The sequence below is a fragment of the Arvicola amphibius genome, chromosome 10 (genome assembly GCF_903992535.2).
Source record: "Arvicola amphibius chromosome 10, mArvAmp1.2, whole genome shotgun sequence".
Classification (NCBI taxonomy): domain Eukaryota; kingdom Metazoa; phylum Chordata; class Mammalia; order Rodentia; family Cricetidae; genus Arvicola; species Arvicola amphibius.
The window spans coordinates 36830067-36855370 of record NC_052056.1 but is presented as its reverse complement, the minus strand read 5'-3'; the positions used below and the strand labels follow the sequence as shown (position 1 = coordinate 36855370).

General features: G+C 42.4%; 1 protein-coding gene across 1 annotated transcript in view; it reads right to left on the bottom strand.

Annotated features, from left to right (window-relative positions):
• St3gal6 (ST3 beta-galactoside alpha-2,3-sialyltransferase 6) overlaps positions 1 to 25304 on the bottom strand; it is a 57510-nt gene continuing 32206 nt past the window's right edge. The window contains 9 exon segments of the mRNA XM_042055904.1: positions 1 to 1021; positions 2470 to 2622; positions 3545 to 3682; positions 3782 to 3904; positions 3906 to 3969; positions 7112 to 7207; positions 15878 to 15941; positions 17491 to 17594; positions 20132 to 20206. Coding sequence (XP_041911838.1) covers positions 935 to 1021; positions 2470 to 2622; positions 3545 to 3682; positions 3782 to 3904; positions 3906 to 3969; positions 7112 to 7207; positions 15878 to 15941; positions 17491 to 17594; positions 20132 to 20206 — 904 coding nt within the window. The 3' untranslated portion in view covers positions 1 to 934.

The window sequence follows — 25304 nt, the reverse complement described above, 5'->3', positions numbered from 1 at the left end:
TTAAGGCTTTACTTTCATTGGTTTACTTTTCTAATTTGCTTCAAATAAACATTTAAGAGTCAATGGATACATTAAACTGGGAAAATACTTAAGTTTCTCATTCTTGACCTTATCCCTGCCCTCCGGAGGCAGAGGTAGGCCCATCTCTGAGTTCAAGACCAGCCTGGACTGCACTGTAGTTCTCAGCCGTCCAGAGCTTACATAAACCAATTTTAAAAAATGCTTTTTTTTTCTTTTAATTTAAAACATGATGCTGTAGGATACAATGGTACACAATTGTAATCCCAAAACTTGGGAAGGTGAGGCAAGAACCCAAGTTCTTGGGGCCAGTCTAGGCTACATAGTAAGAATCTGCCTCATCCCACACCTTCCAAAAATCTCAGGATGCTCATCAAGGTGAGAGTGCTCATCTTAGCATATATAAAAAAGACTGATTTACTTCCTAACACTGCAAGTTATTACTAGTTAATTAATTGCATGGGGAACTTAATTAAACCTCTATGAACACCACACCATGGACTTCCAAAACCAAGTGGTTCTAGTTTCCTGCACTTGGCCCCCAGTCATATGGCAGGAATAACAAATAAATAATTGTCTCAGAATGACATGTGACCATCAAAACTAGTGACATCAACTAAATCACCTAGAACTCTAAGCTGAAGGAAGTACAAAAGGTATTTTAAAACACCAGCTTGTTTTAAACAACAGTCAAAACTTTACATAATTCCCTGATATCATAACTAAAAGGTTTGTTTTGTATTTCATAAATATATTCACAGAAATTAAGCTGGTGGTTATAAATCACCAGGCAGCAACAGACAATATATATAATAATTATTTGATGAGTTCATCCAACATATTTAAAAATAAACTAAAATTTTCAGTACAAAAATAAAACTAATACTATTTAGCATCATCTTTTGAATCTGTATGGTCAATCTTGAGTCAAGTTGATTACCATATTTTTCTCTATAATTCTCTTTAAAAAGAGCTGCTCTGCAGTCACATTGTGATATGCGTTCTGAAAAAGAAAATGAAATAGGATTGTCATCAGAAAAAAAAATGTTTACACTTAGAACAAATTTGAGCTTTTCCCTCCAGTCCTAGCTTAAACATTTGTCTCATGTTAGAAGAACAAAAGACTGCAGTAAAATTCATCGTGAGTATCATTTCCCCAGCTGGGGTCTTCAGAGGCTGTTTAACAGGGCTGATTTCATGGGCTGTTGCAATATACTTGATAGCAAATCACCCATTTCAATTTTTTTTTTTTTTTTTTTTTTTTTTTGGTTTTTCGAGACAGGGTTTCTCTGTAGCTTTGGAGCCTGTCCTGGAACTAGCTCTTGTAGACCAGGCTGGTCTCGAACTCACAGAGATCCGCCTGCCTCTGCCTCCCGAGTGCTGGGATTAAAGGCTTGCGCCACCGCCGCCCGGCTCCATTTAAAATTTTTAAACAAAACATTTTTGTGTCACTTATGGTGTATCATTAATCTAAGAACTCTTAACAGTAGGAAATCCCTTCTCATTTAGAACTGGACCCTCAGGATCAAGTCCACCAGCACCAGTGTCTGATGGGAGGATCATGGCCTGGTAAAGAGGTCTGCCCCTTTGTCACCATGAAGTCTTTCATAGGGTTCCACGTTTCTAGACCACCTGTCTACTTAACTAAAAGTTAAGTAGTTAATTACTATGACCATAGTGATGATTTGGTGAATTCATGTGTCTCAAACACACCAGCTAATTATATTTAGATAGTGTAAAGAGGAAATCTCAAGTAAGACTCTGTCCCTATTGGGGTTTGATGAAGCAGCAGTCACTGTGGAGCTATCCAAAGAATCTGAGATCCACAGGTTAGTAATTGCTGCTATAGTAAATGACCTCTGGACCAGCAGGATCCTGGATTCAGCATTTGGGAGCTCAGAGGTGTGAAAGGGGACACATGGGTGACTGGGGACAAAACTCAGTGAGTAAAGCACTTGAAATGACCAGAGTTCTACCTCCAGCACATATGTAAAAAGCCAGGTGTGGTGGCGTGCACTTGTGATCCCAGCTGTGGCTAGGTAATGACAGGCTGATCCCTGGGACTGGCTAGTCTCTGCTTAGTAAATTCTGTACCAGTGAGAGACCATTAAAGAAAAAAGATGAGTTGCTCAGCCTAGATATAGTAGGGAGGGCCTTGGACCTTCTCCAAAGCAATGTGCCTTACCCTCTGAGGATTGGATAAAGGGGGTAAGTGGAGATAATGGGGGGGGGGGAGTGGGAACTGGGATTGGTATCTATAATGAAAAAAGTTAGTTTTTCTTTTAAATAAAAAAGCTAAAAGAAAAAGAAAAACAAGGTGAGGAGTGACACGTCACATTGCCCCACAGCTCCCAGAGACACCCACACGTGTGTGCACCTACAAACATGATGAACACATTACATACAATTCTTAAAGTAAGGGTTTTCTAAACAGTAAAGAAGAAAAATTACCTTGTTCATCAAAGACATGGTAGCATTCCCATAGTAGTGTAAAGGACTGTTTGGGTTGTTAATGTTGTACTTGAAACCAGCAAGGTGAACTTCACTGCATATGTGAAATGCCAGTGTGAGGGCAATAATTCCTGTCGTGGGGTGTTTGGGTTTCTAAGAAGAAATCAGAAACTTAAAAATACAAATAAGCTACCTTCTTCCCAAACATACCTAGTCTGATGAAAATGGATTTCTAAACATTAAAAAGAGAAATAGTTAAGCCATGATTATGTCCTAAGACTCAAGCCCCAAAGAGTATACAGTACTCTAAAAAGAACATACACTATGGCTAGTATCTTAGGAAGTCTCGAAAATACAGCTGTAGTTTTAGCTTAGCGAACAGTTGTGAATTGAAGAGTATCCTGCTCTGGTTGTTTGATCCAAAACCAAACATCGTAACATGAGTCCAGCTGCTATGGAAAGGGCAAAGCCTTAGGAGAATTGAGACTATCAATAAAATGTAAGGATGCTCTGTTTACTATGGCCTCATGATCACACTGCCCCTTCCTCTTCCCAGCCTTTGAGAAATGAGTATTCTCACACACTCCCACGGTGGCTGCTACCTCCAGCATGTGTAGGACCTCAAACCTGAGCTAAGAGTCTCTTCTTCCTAAGTGACATACCTCTGCTATTTCATGTAGCATGAAGCTGTCTAACACAGAGTGCTTGAGACAATTCTCTTTACTCTGAAAAGCTACCTCGTCCTTGAAGCTATTCTGCACACAGGGCTGCTGGGCACCCACTAGTCATGCTGGCCTTGCTGTACAACTCTGAAGATGAGGTTGTAAGAAATGAATTATTGAGCCTTTGGAAAAAGAATCTATGAAGACCACACAAACACAAACACACCCTGCTCACTTCATTTTGCAACCTGTAAAACATCTGGTAATATCATTTGGTGTTTAATTTCTGCACACAGTTGTAGTCCTAACAAAATGCCATCTAAACCATGGTCCTTATTTTCCAAGAGCTCTAATGTCCCTTGGTCCCCTTAGCTAGGTCTTTAGTTCAAAACTATGTGATGAAACATACATACCTGATCTTTGGGGAAAACTTTGGGAAAATGAAGCAGGTGATAAGCTGCTTCTCTGATAATGTATGGGTCTAATATTCTGATTTGGTATAGCTTATAGATCAAGTTTAAGGCTGGCTTCTTCCAAAAACCATTAGTGTTCTGAAATAAAGGACACAGAAAATGGGATATTGTAAATACATTTTTCTTTAAGGGGAAAATACTGAAAGTGATTGGAACCAAATAGTTTTGCCAACTTACTATGTTGGTACCGCTCATTATTTCCAAGAGCCACCTTAAATCCTGTGGCTTAAAGACAATGAGAACTGCCGTGGTATTGGGATCATTGTGAGTGGGATCTGAAAAGACAGACTCTGGATAAAAAAAGCCTGAAGGTTGTCCTTCTTCCAACATCCTCTTCATGTCCTAAAACAGGACCATTATTCATTCTGCGGATAGTAAGACAACGATATATACAGATGAGTGGAGTATGAGCCATTTTTGTCTGGTTCTGAGGCTTCAGAATTGAATGAACATCAGTCATGATTCCCGCACTCAGAAGCACCAAGACAACTGAGAAATATTTTACAGTAATGACCAGGGAGATGATTCCTTTCATGAGACAGTCGTCTGTGTTTGAAAACTAATTACAGCATCAGTCACTCAGTTTGATCTACACAGGACTAAAAGAAATGAGACTACAAAACCACAGAATTACTATAGTTAGAAGAGACCTTGGTGGATAATCACACAAATCGGCCTTGGATTTGTAATTAATGGCCCTGAATTCCTGAGAAAGTTATATGCCTATAAGCTATATACCCCAAAACTAAATGGATGTGCACCCATGTGACTGATGAGCCTGAAGAATCACATTTAAGTTAGTGTGAAGACCCACTGAAGCTGGGGCTCGAAAGATGGCTCAGTGGTTAAGAGCATTTGCTCTTCCTCCAGAGGACCGGAGTTCGGTCCCCAGTACCGATATATGCTGGCTTCACAACCATTCCTAAATCCAGTTCTAAAGGATCCATTACCCTCTTCTGGTCTCCACGGGCAACAGGCACAAACATTCTAAAATTAACTATATAAAAATTCTGTATCACACTGAGCCCAATTAGACAAATTCCTTTGGCTACTGAACTATAAACAGTAAAAAGATCTACTGTTGGATTAGTGTATGCTTAAGGCCACTGTTAGACAATCACTGTTTGTGCACACAGTATAAAGGCATTATTTGAAAAAGGAATCTTTTGTTTCCAAAACAATGTCCCCTGAGAGGATAAATAGCATTTTACCCTTTTGCCACCAACTCTGTGTAATACAAGACACTGGCAATGGCTTTCAAAAATGTCCCCATGGTGTTCCCTACAAAGGCTTGCCAGGTTCTAAAAATTATCAGAGTTAAACATCTGTAAGTGGGAAAGAGGAAAAATCCAATTGTTTTATAAAATACCACAGCTCCTTCAAAATGGGTAATAAACAGGAAGTAAGATGACCTTGCTTTGCAGAAATCAGCTTGTGACCCAGGCAGTCTCCAGGAACACTGCAAGGTCTTCCCAGTGTGTGGTCTGGTCACCATGTACAATGGCTGCTTAAAGCTACCTCTAACATACAGGGCAGGGGGTGGGTTAGGGAAGGGGGACAGAGACAGTAAGGGAGAGAGAATTTTACCCAGATAACAACCTTAGCTCCCCTTCCATTCAGACAACAGATAGGAGAGCTTCCCCCGCCCCATACTATGATTAAGGAACTATTGGTAACTGTAACAATTGCATAGGTCTCCTTTCTAGTATAGAAAACGGATCACCCTTGAACTCTTGACCCCGGGGCCTCTTTTTATCCCCCCAGCTTCACTACTCAACTACTTTAACCTTATGCCTTCCTAGATTCTGTAACCGGGACCAGTTCATTTTCAACTGCTCGGAAGATTTCTCAATAGTTGACCATACTGGTTTCTCCCGCTTATCTTTCATTCTCTCCTCAATTCATTCCAGTTGGGCTTCTTGCCTTCTCCCGCCTGAAGCTTTGGTCAAGGGTGACAGTGAGTGCTGGGCAGACAATCCAGCTGGCCCCCGTCTGCCCTTGCACAGCTTTTCATCATAATTGGACCCAACTGGTCCCTCATCTGAAACACTTCGCCTTTCTGTTGGCAACTGGGGTCATCCCGTTTTCTTCATGCCTCACTGGTAGATCACTCTGAGTCTTACGAGCTGCTAACTTCAGTGCCAGACCCTCTCACATGTCTGCCCAGCTCGCCCAAGAGCAGGGGTTCTCAACCTGTGGGTCGAACAACCCTATCACTGGGGTTGTATAGCAGATGGTCTGCATATCACATATCATATATATATTCTGATTCATAACAGTAGAAAACTACAGTTATGAAGTAGCAACAAAAGAAGTTTATGGTTGGGGGAGGAGGGCACTACAACATGAGTAACTGTATTAAAGTGTCTCACCAAGCCCTTGGTTTAAATATAGCTCTTAAGTCAGTCACAAAGTGTCTCACCAAGCCCTTGGTTTAAATACAGCTCTTAAGTCAGTCACTATTGAAAAGTTTTACCTCTTTATGTGACTGTCAACTTCCCTACTTATATCTCAAAGACATCTCAAAGATAACACAGTAATACAGAAATTTTTATTTTCTTCCAAACCTGAGCCTAAACTTGTTTCCCAAACTTGCTTTATAATAAATGCTGTAACTCCCCAGCCAATCAATGGAGCTGAAAACAGCCAGAGGTGCCCTTGCTTCCTCTATTTGCAGTACTTTATCTAATGAATCCTGATACCCCTTTTTCTGTAACCCCATTCTTGTCTGCCACTTCCCCTCTTTCCGTCAATGACAATTTTACCCATGCATCTACTGCCTCAATACAGCAACTTCTCTTGAGGCTTCCTACCATGCCTTGTCCCTCATGGTCCATGGTCTGCAGTAGCCAGAATACTTTCAAGACATATCGTATTTCCTGCAGCTCCTATCTAAAATGCTTCAAAAGTTCCTAAAGGACTTAAATTAGCATACAGTCTTCTAATCTTAAATATCCTGCATAACCTGTTCTTTGCCCACCTCCTCTGTTTCCGGTTAGACCACCCTCTGAGCTTGGGTTGTCTGTTGCTTCTCACAAAGTCAGGATGAAAGCTTCCTAAGGACCTGCGAAACATCCTCTCTGTCTAGAGTGTTCCCATTGTCTTCATATAGCTAGTCCTATATGGGTCCTTTGGTCTAGCTTAAACTTCACCCTTTCCCAAGTAGTCACTTGATAATTCTATTTGTCTGTATTAAACTTATAATATCTTCTTATATATCTAATTACTCTTTTCCCCCTTGCTTTAGAATATAAACCTCACAACAAGAACATTCTTATCGTGTTATGATCTCCCCTGTGGCTAACTTTGTCCCTGGCATACTAAGTGGACTTATTAAATATTTGCTAAATCAGTGATCTGAAATCTAGTTTACTGTGCCCAGCAACCAAGGCAGAAAGCTATATAATCAGGTGCATAAACGGTCATTTTTAAAACACAGCTGTGCTAGAGTGGGAAGCCACACTCTTTTCAAGCAATTCTAGGTCAGCAAATAGGAGCTATGTTTACCTTATGATCACATCATAGGAGTCGATTTTTTCTCCTAATGTCTTATTCTTCAACACGCCTCCATTACCGACCACCACACACCTTTTACACGGCACACTGTGGAGCAAACAGACCAGTGTGAGACTGAAAAATCACATTTATGATTTGGAGTGATTCCAAGAACCTGTTCCTGCTTTCAGGAACTAAGTGAAATTTTATTTGTCATCCAAGCAGAAAAATAACCAACTGTGCCTGAGGTCCAGAGACTCAGGAAAAAATAATGCTGTTGGGGAAAGCAAATCATCACAGTTGATGTCAACCCTTAAAAGCGCATGCCCACATGCATTCTCTCCTGTGTTCCTTAACATCACCAGGTTGGAGAGAGAAGCCTGATAGCCCCTGATAGACAAATGAGGAAATAAACTTGAGGGGGAAATGTATCACTCAAAGTACAAACTCCAAACAGGTGGGACTAGCACTTGGTTCTGAACTTTCAGAGTGCCAAGGGGTTCCATCAGCATAAACTTGCGGGTCCTGCTAGCCTAGCTCACATTACATAGCTATCTACATTCTAAACCAGTATTCCCCACTCCTTATCTGCCCCCAGCTTTCTCTTGCATCATAGGAGTGTGGAAATGACCAGTTTGGAATGTGGTAGAGGAAAGGCAGCTTTCTGCACCCTGCCTGGGCCCACTTGAATTTCTCAAACATGACTGCTTCTTGGTGTTTCACCCAAACACAGTGTTCGCTGTACTTCTGAAAAAAGTTTAAAGTAGAGCACAAAGAGAACTTCCAGGGCAGAGTCAAACCCTGGGGTAGCACAGCATTGGCCCTTGGCTAAAGTGACCCTGGCCTGGGATTTTCTTGCTCTGACCATCATCCACTAGGCCTAAGAAATGATAGATCTCTAGGAGATGAGCAGAGGAGTCGGCTAAGATCTCCTTCACAGCAGGGGAAATCCAAAGACAAACCTGGTCCTCAAGCAAGCAGCAGAGCCAACCCCCAAATTCTAAGGCTTAAAACCTTAATTGCAAAACTGTACAAATGCTGTGTAATATTTAAACCTGGAGAGTGTAGGAGTGGGGAAACATTTTTAAAAGCCCAGATTGGGTTAAGAGATGATGTATGCGTTCTGTAATCAAGTTTAACATATTTTCAGAGACTTGCCGTGCATATTTCAATGAATTATGTCATGTTTTAACATGGATATTACAAAAGCACTTCTAAAAATATAAAATTCTTTGCCTTATTTAATTATATTCTCTCTCTCTCTCTCTCTTTCTCTCTCTCTCATGTGGGGGCACAAGTGTGGTGATCAGAGGACAATTTATGGGCATTGGTTCTCCCTTTTATGATGATCTGGCGACACACAGATCATCATAAATGGCAGTGAGCACCTATACCTACTGAGCCATCTCACCAGCCCCAGTCCCCAAAACATTCTGACACTAGAGGCTCTTAGTTCTCAACAACTGTGAGTTCTGCTGGCATCAGTATCTACTTCACCAGATAAGAACAAGAAACAAGCCAGCCGGGCGGTGGTGGCGCACGCCTTTAATCCCAGCACTCGGGAGGCAGAGGCAGGCGGATCTCTGTGAGTTCGAGGCCAGCCTGGTCTACAAGAGCTAGTTCCAGGACAGGCTCTAAAAAAAAAAAAAAAAAAAAAAAAAAAAAAGCTGCAGAGAAACCCTGTCTCAAAAAACCAAAAAAAAAAAAAAAAAAAAAGAACAAGAAACAACAGTTTTATGGCTGTCAAGAATTTAGGGGCTGAAAGACAGGGGCATTGACCAATAAAATTATCTAATAAAAAATAAAAATTGTCCAATAAAAAGTGTGGTCACAAATCTTTGCGTAATCAATCCACATCACAGTATGTTCTAGAGGTCTTCTTAGGTCTGCATATTTTAAGAAAGAAACTGTCTGGGAAGGGAATGTGGTCTGGGTGCATTATGTGAAATTTCCAAATAATCAGTAAAAATATTATGTTGAAATTATAACAAAGTAGTAGCATGCATTAAGAAAGGAAAAAAGGAAGGAGGGAAGGAGAGAAAGAAAGAAAGCTGTCTCTAGAGACTTTTATAAACAAGTGTGACCTCAATATGAACTGGAGGAAGCCCAGCTCACCACAGATCCCAGCTCCTCACGGCTAGAGGGAGGGTACTACTGTCAAACCCTCTTTTCAGAGTATTACAGCTGTTCTCCTCAGGAGGTCTGTCCCATAAATGCCCTCCACAGGGAGCAATTCCTTCTCCAGAAACTCAGGGTCAGTTCTTTCCCAGGCTGATCCTGCTGAAGCTGGCCATTCCTCACCCCTCCTGGAAATCCTGAGCACCTGGGCATCTAGACAGGGTGGCTCAGAACCTACAGGTTAGAAGCAACAGCTGTTTCCATGAGACAGCCTGAATGGAGATCAGGAAAGAGTATCAGCGATTATCAGTCTAACCCCTCAGCCCCCACTGAAGACCGAAAGCCACTTTCAGCTCTTTATTTGGCAGTGGGGGCGTCGAGACAGGGTTTCTGTGTGTAACAGATTTAACAGGAACTAGCTCTGCTTGGCCACTTTCAATTCTTCTCTTCGGCCAATAACTAACTGCTTTTCCCTAAGTAGAGGGAGTAATCTAAGGGCTCTAACTTTTATCCTGGTCTGGAACTCCTGTCTGATACCAGACTACAGTCTTGACTACACTAACCACAGAAGGGCAAGCGCTGCTGGGAGTGAAGACTCCCAGCATGCCCTCTGGGACTTACACTGGGGTTCCAATAAAGGATTCCAGGCTCATAAGCTGGAACTCTGAAGTTCATTCCCGAAAGAGGTTAACTTGGCTCAGTCCCAAACGGGGCTAATGCCGTAAGGCTGCAATGCACTGACAGGCTGAACTGTAGTATTCCTAGAGTATACCTCCCTATCGGACCAAGTTGTATGTGGCATCATGACCAAAGGATCAGAAACAGCCACCATCTGTCACGCCAGCACATCGATTCTCCCCTCAAAGTGCGAGTCCTGGACCTCCCACAGGCCTTACTAACATGGTCAGCCAAGAGAACCAAAGACACAGGGAGGCAGGTCTCTTCTTCAGGGTCCTCTACAACTAGCTCTCCCCTCCCCCGCAGAGTGCTGTTCTTGGGAATCACACCTCAGTGTCAAACACTTGTAGGAATTCCATTTTCTGTTCTCATCTTTGTCAGCTTTACAGGGGACAAGGGAAGAAAGGGCCTTTGCAGGAAGAAAAACTCCCCAGACATCCAGAGGAAACACTGTCACTGAGATCACGTCTTTCCTCAGAGGAAAAGATATCACAAAGACTTCAGATATTCTTTACTGAAGCTCACATAGGTTACGCGGAATGGGGGGTAGTGCTAGCATGGCCTGTTCCCAATAGCATCTTATCTACAGCTCCACTGCAGTTCTGGCAGGTACAGAATGATACAAACTGATAGAACCACTGCTCCCAAACACATTCTCATGTTCTGTTAAAGAACTGATGCCTCTTGCTCCTCATAATGCACTTGACCTTGGACTCTGGCTGCCCTGGCACCTTAGATATGAGAAATGATTCCCAGAATCCTCTGGGGATTGTGTAACTTCATCATGTTTACTTTTTGTTTGTTTGTTCGTTCTGAGACAGGGTTTCTCTGTATAGCCTCAACTGTCCTGGAACTCGCTCTGTTGACAAAGATGGCCTCGAACACACCATCTGGCTCACCAATCATGTTTACTTAGTGCCATCTCCATGCACAAATAGCTAAGGAGAATTCTGAGTGCCTAGAAGAAAGAATTCTGAGTGTTCTTTTACTTGCCTGTCATTCCAAATATACCACTCACTCATTTACAGGGGTTTTCAAAATCAGTTCGGTTCTCACATTAAGTGTGTTGACATTACTCTCCCAAAGTGTGTGGAGAGGCAGATTCCTGTTACTCTACCCTGGTAAAAAGTAAGGAAATACACAGACCCCCCCAAGAGTCTGATCCACTAATCAAATAACTGCAGAGTGTCAGAACTTGTAAAAGTGAGACCTCAACAGCTGCCGAGGAAGCAGGGCTAGGATTCACATCCTCCACATAAAAGGCATGTTTCTCCTGAAATCAGGTAAGACCAAGAGTCACACTACTGTACAGGGCAACAACCCCTAGCTGAGTCACTACAATCCACAAAAAATAAACTGTAGCTACTATTACAAACCGTCTGTGATATGTCTTCATTACTGAGTGCATTTAGATGGTCTCTTTTTACCTTAGTAACATGCAATACATTAAAACATGTCACACTGTCTTTAGTGTAAGAATCTATGGCAGGTCCTACTGGGCACGCCCTCAATAACCCAGAAGCCTACTTTTGTAAGCCTACAATGGTGAGCTCATTATCCCACACACTGATTGGTCTAGTGGCAGCCATGTGACTCATCCCGCATGATCAATCAGATAGTAGGGGAGACAGATGCTTTCAGAAAAGATTCTGCCCCTGAAAAGAGAATGGTATAAGTAACACATTTATACTTTATAATGGTCCTTTGAAAATTGATTTGGAGTTAAAATTCATTCAGGCAGTTATTAAACAGGTGTTGACTAACTGTATTCTGTGCTGGATACTGTAACGGCTCTTCCTGTCTCTACCAGACATTCCAAGGAGAGGTGTGGGATCTGCCCCTTCCTTTCAGCTTAGACATTGACACTGTATGACATAGGGTTAGAGCAGAGGCCACCATCTTGTACCTAAACAGAAAAAAACTACAGAGATTCTGCCTTGGATTCCTCATACCACTGAGCCACTATTCAACCCCTCAACCAGAGACATGCCATAAAAATGCTAAGACTGCACATAGTTTAAATTCAGGAAGCTTCAGTCAGACAGCTACGGGTATAAATTGGCACGCCATAGTGTTGTACACTTTATTCAGTGAAGCCATTGGTGGGTACCCTAGAAGAACCATAAACCTGTAGAACTAAAGCCACTCAAGACTGATAATGCATGTTCAATCAGAAGTCTATATTTCTTGAAGCCAAACCCTACAAGAGTGTGCAATTAGGGATGGAGGCCAGGCTCTCTACTCATGCTCCCTTAGTGCCTCTAGGAATGTGGTTTGATGATCTGACCTTTCTCGTCACAGTTTGTAAGAAGTACAGAAACCACTGCCGTCTTCCATGTCGGGTTTTTTTTTGGTTTTTGTTTTGTTTTGTTTTGGACAGGGGAGCTTCAGCTCTTGTATCTTATCTTAGCATCTGTGCAGAGATGGTAGGAAACAGGTAGTAGCTGCCCTATGCTTTTTACCACAAATGAACCCTCTGTTGATCACAACTTCCTCTGCTCTCAGCGCCTCCACCCTACATGGGCTTGGAGGTATACAGCCCTTCACTCAGCAGAATGTCAGAGTGTAGACAGGATGCAGACCTTCACCACATTTGTCGTGTTTCTAACAAGCTTCTGTTCATTCCAACTCTTCACCGCAGGCTCCTGCCCTGCCTCTCCTTGTAACCAATCCAACCCAGTTCTGTTGAGCTGACATAGTGGGTTCTGCTTCACTGAGCAGTTAGACAGCTTCTACAACCCATCACGCAGTTAGCTGCCAACCGCCTTAACGCAGGTGTTTCCCGTAGTAGGTATTTATATGTAGTTACTGTATAACTACCTAGGCTGTGGGACTAAAGCATTCTTCATCTGGTGGCTAGGCAGCAAGTTGGTGCATTTTAAGTGGGAGCTGCAGTTCTGCATGCCAAGGCTTCTGTGGCTCCTCGCTGGGGAGGGATGAAATTCCACTGGAGAGGTTGCCATATCCCTGAGGCCAGGACCAGGCTAGAGAAAGGGAGGGACATGGACAACAAGGAAGTCATAAACTTAGATTATGCGCTTGTTTTAGTGAGGCTCACTGGGCATGGAAGTTATGCTCCCTGAGCTTAGGTGAATTGAGAAAAATCTTTATCTGTGAGAAAGCACAGGAGCAGCGCAGAGAGGCGTGGCTGGGCTATTTATCCCAGTTGACTTCACGAGTATCCATAGCACATAAACACTTGGGGACCAAAGAAACAACGGAGAAAGCTCCTAAAAAGACTATCACCATGCTTCCCTCCAGCCTTACAACAGAACAGATTTATTATTATTATTATTATTATTATTATTATTATTATTATTACATTTTGCTTATTTAGTGTGAGAGAGAACATTCGGGTCTCTCTTTCCACTCTATGTACCCTAAGTCGAACTCAGAATGTCGGGCTTACTAGGTGGGCACAACATGACCTAGACAACATGCAACATCTCCCATCACCTTTCTAGCCAGGCCTGGCCAGTGCCTCAGTTTACCCCACGAGAGTCGTTAGTGGCCAAGAGGGCATATTTAATGATTGATTCTGAGGGTGGAGAAGGAGGAGACAGTCTGAAAAGCTCCAGCTTGTGAGACTTGCCAATCCCCATGATATAAGTAATGGCTCCAGACGGCAAGCTTCCAGCTAAAACTGCTAACTTTAGAGCTGGCAAGAGATGGAGCTCTCCCATGTTGGCCCTTCTGGCTCCAGCTCATCAGCAGGTACAGTGAACAGCTCCACAATAGAAGGCAAGCCTCAAGAAGGGGTTCATGCCCTTCGCCCATAACTCCTCCCTTCTGGTAGGAATGGAGACATATAGCTTGGACTCTAGCTTTCTTTCTAAGGAAGAAGCCATGTACTGAGGAACAGCAGCGTCCAACACAAAGAAGCCTTGGCCCTGATGACCACAGAACTGCTGGGGCAGGCCTGCAAACTTCATGCATGTAAAAAAAAATAAGATGAAAGTTTCCAGCTTACAAATTTAACTGATACTTCACATTTTCCCCTTCACAAAGGCATCTACAATTAGACACTTTTGATTTAGTTATCTGAAGCAAACTAATGTGACCTTAAAGCATTTATACTTGAAACAGCAACAAAAATGTTATTTTTTTTCTGGCAATGAGAAAGAGGGCAGAGAGGAGAAAATGAAAGTTTCTAGGGAGTGGATTAGACATAGCCTGATGGGAGCAGAAGCATTAGCAACACTGTAGAGGAAACAGTGGGGCAGCCCGATCGAGTCAGTAAAAAGGAACAGATAATGGCTGGAGATCTCTCTCTGCCCGAGATATCCAGGAAAGCAGCTGACTCAAACAGTCTAGTAACAGTAAAAAGAGACAAGGATGACACTTCTGCTCGCTGACTCTCAAATACGACAATTTGCATTTTTTAGAACTGTTTTCAGATCCCCGCTCTTGCTCTCTGCACAGACATCTAAGCGCTGGAATTGCACTGGAGCTGCAGCTACCTCTGTTCTCATCCTCGCTCTGCCGTTTCCCAGCTAGAGCAAGCTGTCTGTCTGTCTGTCCAGCCTTGCTTTCACCGTTTGCAAAATTAGAGGAAACTGACCTAAAGGACATAAGCCAACCATCTTCACAAAACAAAACTCTACAAATGAAAACTATGTAAAATATGAGATGTATAAGTATATGTCTCTGTGTGTGTGTATGTATGTGTACATGCACAAAACTCAAAACTCTTGATATGTGGTGGCTGGGTGGTAGTGATACATGCCTTTAATCTCAGGGCTCGGGAGGCAGAGACAAGCAGATCTCTGAGTTTGAGGTCAGCCTGGTGTACAGAGTAAGCAACCCTGTCTCAAAAAACAAAAACCAAAACCAATTTCTTGATATGCAATAAGTTGAAACTGATCAGTAGGCAGCATAGTTTTGAATTACAAATTATAACAAGTGACAATAGACCAACCATACATATTCCATATTTCCATAATCTGTGTCTTTCGCAGACCTGAAAGTTCTCAGTAAAATGTAGCACTCCTACCCAACTCTGTGCTCTAACTTCCCTCTCCACATTCATGTCTGTATCCACTACAGTTTCCCCGGTTCTCGAGGAGCACCATGGACTCTTGGACCGGAAGAATTCTGCCATGTCCCTTCTTATATACAGGACTGATTTCCACAGGCCATCTCATTCTTTGTGCTACTCCATGGTCCAAATTCTAAATTGTATCCTCAAACTTTATGAAATAAGCCCACCTTTGTAAAAGTAAGCCTGCCTACCAAGACATCCAATGGGGTTTCTATGGATTATCTTGGCAAGAAAATTTTCTTCACACAAAGCAACATTTATAGATATAAGACGTATACCTAAGTAAGCTGTCTGCTTTCTTCAAATGTAATTCTCAAGAAAAAGAACAGAATTGCTTTCAAAGTTCAATAGTCAACAATCAGCAGCCCCGGGGATACGCACAGAATGTGTGGGGAACCACTGTGGATGGAGGCCCTGCACTGGTTAGCAGTACAGGAGAATTCATTTTTTTAAAGATTTATTTATTTATTGTGTATAGTGTTCTGTCTGCATGTATGCCACCAGACCAGAAGAGGGCACCAGATCTCATTATAAATGGTTGTGAGCCACCATGAGGTTGCTGGGAATTGAACTCAGGACCTCTGGAAGAGCAGGAAGTGCTTTTAACCTCTGAGCCATCTCTCCAGCCCTGAATTTATTTTTTTGTAGAAACAAATTAGAGATGATGGAATGGGTCAAAATACCATGGGTAGAAACTCCTGTTGTTCATCACTGAACAGTGTTCAACACTGAAAACCGAGCCAGCCAATGCTGCAACTTCTATATTAATTTCATAATTTGCTTCCTTCCAGGGGAATAAAAGCAGAAATAACTATTGGAGTTTTAACAACACACACATCCAGTAGAATCGTCCAGAGTATACGCACTTTGCATTTCTTAGGGCAAATACTTTAAATCACTTTAAATAAAGCTGAAAGTCAGAGAGAAAGAAATAAACTCACTTGTCAAACTCATCAAAGAGATCACAACTCTGCAGTTTTGAAAGGACAGTTCGAAAATATACCGCTGGAAAACAAATACAGCATTATGAACAGAAGGCTAACCATATCTTCTCAAGAGTCAGTGAGTCACCCAACTCCCCAGCTCCCAGGCTCTTTCTAAGCACCATGGCTGTATTGGAGATGATCAGTGAAAAATTGACAACTTATCTACAGTTTGATCACAATACTCAAAAAGCACACTCAAAGTAGTAAATATTTTGAAGTTATTTCCTGAGAGTGAGGGTCGTGTAAAAACAGTCACAAACAGTAATAAAAAATTAGCAGTCAGATGATTCTGAACCATAAAATGGAACTCAGTAAATTTAAGCCAATTAGTCAAAATCTCTGATACACATACATACGTGTGTGTGTACACACACATATATACTTATATGCATATACTTATATGTATATGTATATATATATGATTTCATATATTCCAAGATAGCCTCAAGCTTTCCATGTAGCTGAGGAGGCCTTAAAACTTCTGATCTTCCAGCCTCTCCACTTCTCAAGTGCCAGAATTACAGGTACAAACCACAATATTTGGTTTATTCAACCATGATAGGCAAGCACTATATCAACTAAACTACACCCTAGTCTTCTGCAAATCACATACACACACACACACACACACACACACACACATTTTATAGCAAAATAAGTTGAAAAAGTAAAATATCACAAAATTGTAACTGGCAACACTTGTTTTTTTAAGGCCTCCCCAAAATCTAAACCTTTAAGCTACATAAGTCCCACAAGCTCTCAATGAGCGTGGGGAAGATTGCTATGTTATTAAGAGGCAAAATAATTCCTTCTCGATTTAATGAAAATAAAAACCTACTAGTAAAGTTAAAATATTAAGGATCTAGACCTTGCTGATGAAATAGATGAGAGGAGAACTGGGGTTGGGGAGTGTCAGTTAGCAAAGTGCTTGTGCAAGTATGTGACCCTAGGTCAATCCCTGAAGCCCACAGAAACAGCACGGTGGCCTATGCTTGCAATCATAGCACAGGGGAGGCTGTGACAGAGGAGACAGAGATCCCGAGACTCAGTGGCCTGCCACTCTAGCCTGCTTGGTGAACTCCAGGCCAGTGAAGGAGTCTGCCTCCAAAAAAAGGAGGGGGATCTGAGGAACGACATCTGAGATCTTAGGACCTTCACATGTTCGCATGTATATGAACATGGGTCTACATGAACACACAGACAAAGGTGAAATGAAGGGACTTGGAAGAAGCTGCCCTTTAAGGTCATCCTGCTAATTCTAAACTATAATAAAGTTAGGCATGTAAGCCCAGCTAAGTCCCACTGTGACAGAACAGAGGGAAATCCATTTTCCCCAGTACCACCACTATCACAAAAATAGCAACAAAACAAAACAAGAACAAAAACATTCAAATCAGTTTTGCCTCTATGCTGCCTCTAAAAGTGTATTTATGTTTAAAACTTTAATTTTTTTTCTCTTTATTCTGTTCCTACATCATATCTCCTGGGAGCTATTAGGAAACAAAAACATATAGCTCGCATCAAGCACCACACAAATTAAAAGGTAGGATAAGAACACTGTGACTGACCTGATGACTTTATCCCATAGGGTAAAACAAAATTATTGGTACCGTACATAGAAGTAATCCTTGCAAAATCAGATGTACACAGAAAGGGGTAAAACTGGGGAAACCTGGAAGGAAATAATAAAGCATGATCAAGTCAAGTGTCTGCTATGTTTTTAAACATCTTTGATCACAACTGAAACTTATTACAGGGGATGACTTAGATTGAGCAAACATTTTTTAAATAATTAAGACAATACTTAAATGTCAGAGCTATGCAATTTTCAGGCACAGGAACCAAAATTATGTTATAGTGTAAGTAAAACCACCCTCTAAATGACACAGTAATGGCCAGGAAGTTGTATAGGTATTGATGCTAAGCTATCCCAAACGTATAAAGTGCCCTATGCATAAACTGTACCTAATGTAAAAACAAAGATATAATGAAAGTTAAATGTGGCTAGAGAATTCAGCTCTGCCCTAAAGTCTCTAAACTAAGCTTTATTGGAGAACAAAAACTGTAGACACCTTTCTTCTTGCTACATGCTCTAACTTCAAGATGTAACCTGTGGAGCTGGGCAGTGGTGGCGCACGCCTTTAATCCTAGCACTTGGCAGGTAGAGGCAGGTGGATGGCCATGAGTTCGAGGCCAGTCTGGTCTACAAGAGCTAGTTCCAGGACAGTCTCCAAATCTACAGAAAAACCCGTCTCAGAAGGAAAAAAAAAAAGTGCCCTGTGACTCCCATACCTCTCCTCGGAATGTCTGGTAGAGACAGGAAGAGCCGTTGCAGTATCCCGCACAGAATACAACTAGTCAACACCTGTTTAATAACTGCCTGGATGAATTTTTAACTCTAAATCAATTTTCAAAGGACCATTTTAAAGTAGGAGAGGTGTTTATTTGTGTTATTAAAGAGAGGGAAACGATCTTAAAGGTCCCATTCCTAAGGTTATTTTCTCCCACCAGGAAGACTGGAATTTATAGGGCAGGAGCTGCCGAACTCTACTGCCGACCCCACACGGCCCTACCTGACTCCCACCATCAGCTTGGGGCTGATATTTAAAAGGACAGCAGGAAACCAGAGTGAGGAGGCCGGGCTTTCCCAATGCTGCATGTCAAATGGAAATAGCCGTCAGCTGAGAGTGCAGGCCTTCAGTCTGATGCTGGTGGTGAGAGCTGCCTTATGGACTGACATTGCATCTTGGCAGAGAAAACAGGGAAGAAAGAGGCCTTCCCTGACCAAATGTGTGGCCAGGCTTCCGCCACCTTGCAACAGCCATTTCTAAATCAGTGTGGATCCCCAAGTTCAGTACCTACACTGGGGATGGGGAAGTGCCAGGACACTAGTTCAAGCTTGGGGGAGAAGATTCAAGATCCTCTCCTTGGAGAAGCTGAGCTCTAACGTGAGGCTCCGGTAAAGGGCTTTCTACTTCCGAGCTGGTTAGGGCGATAAGACAGGAATGAGACCGTTAACTAACCATGTCTTCCTAGCCAAGCCTCTCTAGTCATTGCTTACACTAAATTTCCAAATGCAATAATTATCTGGCACATTCTCAGATATATTAAGAGCCTCGATAAGTATTAATTTTACCTGTCATAGGTAGGATAACCATATTAAAAAGCACTTTTAATCACAATGTGGCTCCGCGATTGTTACTCCTGCAAAAGCCTGCTATGGTAAGGATGGGCGGTGAAGTTCCTGCTTTGGGAGGGAGCCACCAGTCCATAGAAGACGAAGCTGCAATCCGCACAGAAGCCTGATTCTGAGGGAAGGAGTCCTCCACCCAGCCGGGTTCCTGAGCAGAGCTTCCTGATGCTTCCTGGCTTTTATCCGTCTTGGAGAAAGTGGCATCCTCAGAGTATACGTGCAAATGACAAATGCTTGCTTGCCTGTGCCTTTACTTGCAGTCTTAGATGCTCACTTAGCAGTCCTGAACAAACACTATAACCTTGGGGGAGGGGTCTCAACAAATATGTTATACAATTGAACATGCCTAACCGAGCTTGGCGCCACTTTTGCTCTCTAGCAGTGTGTGGCCCAGCCTAGCAACCACAACGATCACTCACTGTTCACATGACATGTAGATCAATCATTTACATTCTACATAGTTCTATAAAAGTCAGGGGATGTGTGTGTGTGTGTGTGTGTGTGTGTGTGTGTGTGTGTGTGGTTTTCTTCTTTCTTTTTCTTTTGATACAGGGTTTCTCTATGTAACCCCAGCTGTCGCTGTCCTAGAAGTAGCTTTGTAGACCAGGCTGACCTCAAACTCAGAGATTCACCTACCTCTGCCTCCCGAGGACTGGGAATAAAGGCGAGCACTACCACCGCCCAGCCATGAGGGGAAACTTTTAATAATTATAAAAAAATCTACAAAAAAAAAAAAAACCCTAAAGAACAGTTCTCTTTTTTTCTAATCAAATCCATATAGCCTCTCCAATCTCACCTGAGTTAGAGAATACCAGCTTTAGTGTCTTTCCTTAAACTATGCTCAGCGCTCTGGCTGAATGCACAAATGCAGGCTATTCGAGTTTCTTATACACCTCCTTACACATGCAGTATCAACATTTACCAAGATTTGCATGAAAGGGGTAGATAGTGTGAAAATGACCACAAACACATTCACAAATGTTGTATGCCTACAGTTTTTTTGGTCTACTTTTTACCTTAGGAGAGAGCTGAAAGCTGGCTTTTTTGGACAAGTGTTGATATTTTTACTCTTGATATCCATAGATGGTACCCTAGGAAAAAGAATTATAAAGTAAGAAACCAGAACCAGGAATCCTGCCCAGAGAAACATGTACACTAGGAACCCACTGAACTCCACTGCTGACTGGCCTTGGAAGCAGAGGACAAAGACAGACAGACAGATGCACACTCGCACACTCGCACACTCGCACACTCACACACACACACACACACACACACAGCCCTGATGTTTGACAAGGCCATGTTGTCCTAAGGAACTGGGGGAACTGGGATTTCCAGGGGCCTCTGGGAAGGGTTCCTCCACAATGTGGAAGCCAAAATCTCATTTAGTTTTAGTCCTCAAAGGCCTTTGAAGGCAAACAATCCAAGCGCACGTGGCTTTCATCCCAAGTCATACGTGGGAACACCTAGTGACGGCAAACAGTGTACACATCCAACTGAGCAACTTGAACAGACCATTGCTTTGGGAGTGTCACCTGTCACACGGCTTACAGCCATATCTCACTGTCCTCAGTTCTTGACTCGGGTGGTTCCTAAATGGAGTAATTATGTATCGCGAAACCCAACAAGGAAAGTAAATGGTGGGGTGGGGGTAAAGGGGTGGGGGGAGGGTGATGGGAGGAAATGGCCGGAAGAGGAAAGAGCATCACTTTATTTCATTCATTGAATTACATGAATTTAATTACATTAAATTTAATTAATTAATTAATTGATTGATTAATGTAATTTAATTACATGAACTGAATTACATGAAGAATTGATGCTTTAAAATTAAATGACTGAGGCCGGGTGGTGGTGGCGCATGCCTTTAATCCCAGCACTCGGGAGGCAGAGGCAGGCGGATCTCTGAGTTCGAGGCCAGCCTGGTCTACAAGAGCTAGTTCTAGGACAGGCTCTAGAAACTACAGGGAAACCCTGTCTCGAAAAACCAAAAAAAAAAAAAAAAAATTAAATGACTGAATGAGAAAAAGAAAAAAATTAATTTAATATTTTCTACTATCAATAAGATTCAATCTGAATAGACTGGAGGTTTTATAGACAGATTTTTTTTTCATTTTTATGATTTTTTTTCTAAAACAGAGTTTCTCTATGTAGTCCTGGCTGTCTTGAAACTTATTCTGTAGAGCACGCTGGGCTTGAACTCACAGAGATCTGCCTGTCTCAGTCTCTCAAGTGTTGGGATTAAAGGCACACCACGGCCAGTTTAAATTGTTTTACATTTATTTTTACTATTTTATGAGTTTTGCATATACATCTGAGTACCATGTTGTAGACGCTGGGAATCAAACCCAAGTCCTTTGCAACGGCAGGAAAGGCTCTTAACCACTGAGCCGGCTCTCCAGCCCTAATTTTCATTGTTTTAAATACAAAAACTTCCATACTTAGAACTAGTAAGCTATTGAACTAAGAGAATGTAAGTCCTTAGAAAATGAGATGCTTTGAGAATACTGCAACGGCAAGGCCACTCGGTTTATCCATAAGGATGATACACAGATATGGTGGGCAAGCACAGCAAGCCACAAACACTGTGCTAGATTCACTGAGCAAGATGAACTGGATTACTTCATTTCTAAGGTTAGAGATGGAGAAGCAACACGAAGACTGAACGTAGACAACTGTTTTAGAATATCATGAAGACAAACGTTAGTTGGCTATGAAAACAAAAACTCATCTTTTTATTTTCTTCCCATGTGTATACATGGCATGCATACCGCATATGTATAGATATACCCACATGTGCGCATGTATGAGCAGGGGCCCACGGTTGATAATGACCATCTCCCTTGATCACTCTTACTCTCTTGAGGCAAAGTCACTTACTCAAGCCCAGAATTCATTAACATGGTATCCTGGGAGTCAGCTAGCTCTGGGGAACCTCTTGTCTCTCCCTTACAAAGCTGGGACTCCAGGTGAGCTCTGACACCCGCCATGCATTCTGGGGATGCAAACTCTGGGCCTCTTACTTGCATGGCAAGTGCCATAAGTGCTGAGTTGCCTCCTGTTGGTACTGTTGTGTTGTGTGTGTTCGTGTAGGCCAGAGAACCACTTTGGCCTACATTTGAGCTAATCTGCTTTGTTGTCTCAGAGTCTCTCACTGAGAGGCTATGGATCAGGCTAGGTCCACTAGCTCGGTCTGTACTACCACACCTGGCTGTTTATGATCAAACTCAGGTCTTTGTGCTTATATGGAAACTATTTACCAACTGAATCATCTCCCCTGCCCCTTTAATGGTCTCCCCAGTATAGGGAACAGAGAAGTCCTGAATGAACAAAGTCTTGAGTGAAACTGTGCGCTTAACAATGCACACAGTTGTGTCCAGGACCCCATAGCCTCAGGCTCAGAGGAACACACACCAAAGGGAACTGATCCTGAGTGCTGATAGCGTGTGCAGAAAATGTCCACCACTGCTTTCTCCCCTGGTGTGTCCCTGGTGTGTATGGCCTGAAGACGGCTCCTGTCACGATTAGCCGGGCCTGTCACTTTGACCCAGTTGTACGCCATAATCTCTGTCTTCTTTTCCAGCTGTATGCAATAACTTGCTCTCTCATTTCGACTGTATATAGTAACTAGAACTTTGAGTTTCCAGGGTGCCGAGACTTCTCTAGCAGACAGCTCAGACCATCCTCCCGCCCAGATCTCTATTCATATGTTCATCTGTCTGTCTTGTCTTTATTCCCTTGCTGCCCCAGTCAGGTCCATTCCTAAGGGCCATGCAGGGACTTCGTACCCGGCTCCCCTAAAACAGTTTTAAAGGAAGCAATACCAGGTGCACACCCACATTAGCTGGGTAAAGTTAACTGAGCTTGGGCACTCTTCAAATTCTGGTGACAAAAGATGGGGGTGAATTCAACATATTTTTATTATCTCCTTTATCATTTCCTATGTGATAAACAGGATGTTTAGAAAAGTAAAATGGTAGATAATCTAATCTCATGAGATGTGGAATTAACTAAGAGGCATGCCTTTGGGTGGGTCTTGAGGGCATTTCTAGCAATGATTAATTAGGAAAAGACCCACCCCAGAGTGGATGGCACCCTTTGGTAGGCAGCCCAGACAGGAAACACTCAGAGGAAAACACAATGTAGCTTGCCAGCCTCCTTTGCTTATGAGTATGTCTGTCCATCTCTTGCTCTGTCTTCCAATGTGAACTGAAACCCAGCCATTTTGAAGGACTCCTCCAGGTCTTCATCATGACACAGGGACAGCTGAAACCTTTCAGGCTGAGCCACAGGAGCCACTGCTGTGTCCTGAGCATCTCTCCAGGTTTCAGACAGCCATTGGACTATTCAGCTTCTCTCGTGGAAGTCATTCTAATAAACCCCCTTTTATAATAAACCCCTTTTATAATATGTGTACATTGTATGGGTTCTATCGTTCTAGAGAACCCTGTCTATTACAAATAGTAGCTTAGGAATCTTTTTGCCTTTTCTCCCCTTCTATTATTATTAGAAGGTGGCAGAGCAGAAGGAAGAGACATCTTCATTGAATGCTGAATGAGACTTCAACGTTCTCTGGCCCTGAAATCAGGTGCAGAGGCTAAAACTGTAGGTTCATACCACCCAGCTGGCATTAGGGTTTCTTCTAGTGGCATTTGCCCAACTTCATTCCATGAAAAAGCACAGCAATGATTCTTCAGTGATGTGATGCAGAAACAGAAATATGAGATTCTTCTTTCGTTTAGTTCGAAACAACCTAAGAGCTGCCGTTGAAACACTGGCAAAACACTATCTAAGATGGAAAGTAACCATTTGATTTATATGTGTTTAATTGTTTACTGACATCTGTTTAGGATTTAAAGGTCACCAAAATTTTATTCGCAGCTAAAGGACTGAAATGAGAAGTGTGGAAAGCACACTTAATAAATTTTCTACTCAGTAAAATTATGCCTTAAAATTTTAGAAGTATTTTATGTCAAAGCTATTTTGAAATGTATATTGCATTTTTGAATGAAGGGAACTGGATGTGGTATGTATATGTTAGCATTAACAGCCTGAAACTCGACTGATTCTGAGTCTAAGAACCGCTTCATTAATTCAAGAAGATGAGCTATTGTATATATACAAAATGTTATTTATATCCTGTAAGTAGTCAAGACTAATGCTTTACTTGGGAGTCAATAAAAAATGGATTGAGGTTGGAGGAGTGGCTTAGAGGCTAAAAGCTCGTACTGCTCTTGAAGAAGATCTCGGGTCAGTTCCCAGGACATGTGGAGGGTGACTCTTAACCACCTGCAACTTCAGCTTCAGGGATCCAACACCCTCTTCTGGCCCCGACAAGTATCCACACACATTCACATAATCACACACACACACACACACACACTCACACTTTAACATTAAATATCTTTTTAAAAAATAGGGCTATCCAACAGGGTTTTTCTCAATTAAAAAAAATCTCTGCCTCTCCTCTCTCTCTCTATTTCTCTCTCTTTCTCTCTCTCTTGGTCTCTATCTCTGTGTGTGAGTCTGTGTGTATGTGTGAGAGTGTGTAAGTATGTATGAGTGTGCGTGAGTGTGTATGTGTGTAGGTATGAGTGTGTGTGTTTGTGGATGTGAGTGTGTGTGTGTGAAAGTGTGGTAGTGTATGTATGACTGTGTGCAAGTGTGCATGTCTGTAGGTGTGAGTGTGTGTGTTTGTGGATGTGAGTGTGTGTGTGTGAAAGTGTGGTAGTGTATGTATGACTGTGTGCAAGTGTGCATGTCTGTAGGTGTGAGTGTGAGTGTGTGTGTGTGTGTGTGTGTGTGTTGTTTTGTCCTGCTCTGCCACTCCGCCCTTGAATCTTTTGAGACAGAGTCCCTCCTGAACCCTGGAGCTGAACCTGCTATTCGGCCAGCCTTCACCAGCACTCCAGCACTCTTCCTGTTTCCAGCCCTTTCCTCCTCCCCAGTGTTGGGGTTACAAATGCACGGGGTTTTCATACCTGGTTTTCACGTGGGTTCTAACACTCTACCCCCAAGCCCTCGTCCATATGCAGCAAGCACTTGACCCACTGAACCATCTCCCCAGACCAACTCAACAGTTTTAAATTGTTAAAGAAACAATGTACAGCATCCCGAATAGTAAAATCCCAGTGTATGGTAAAAGGCTAGACAAATCCAACATGTTACAATATTGGATACAATATTGTA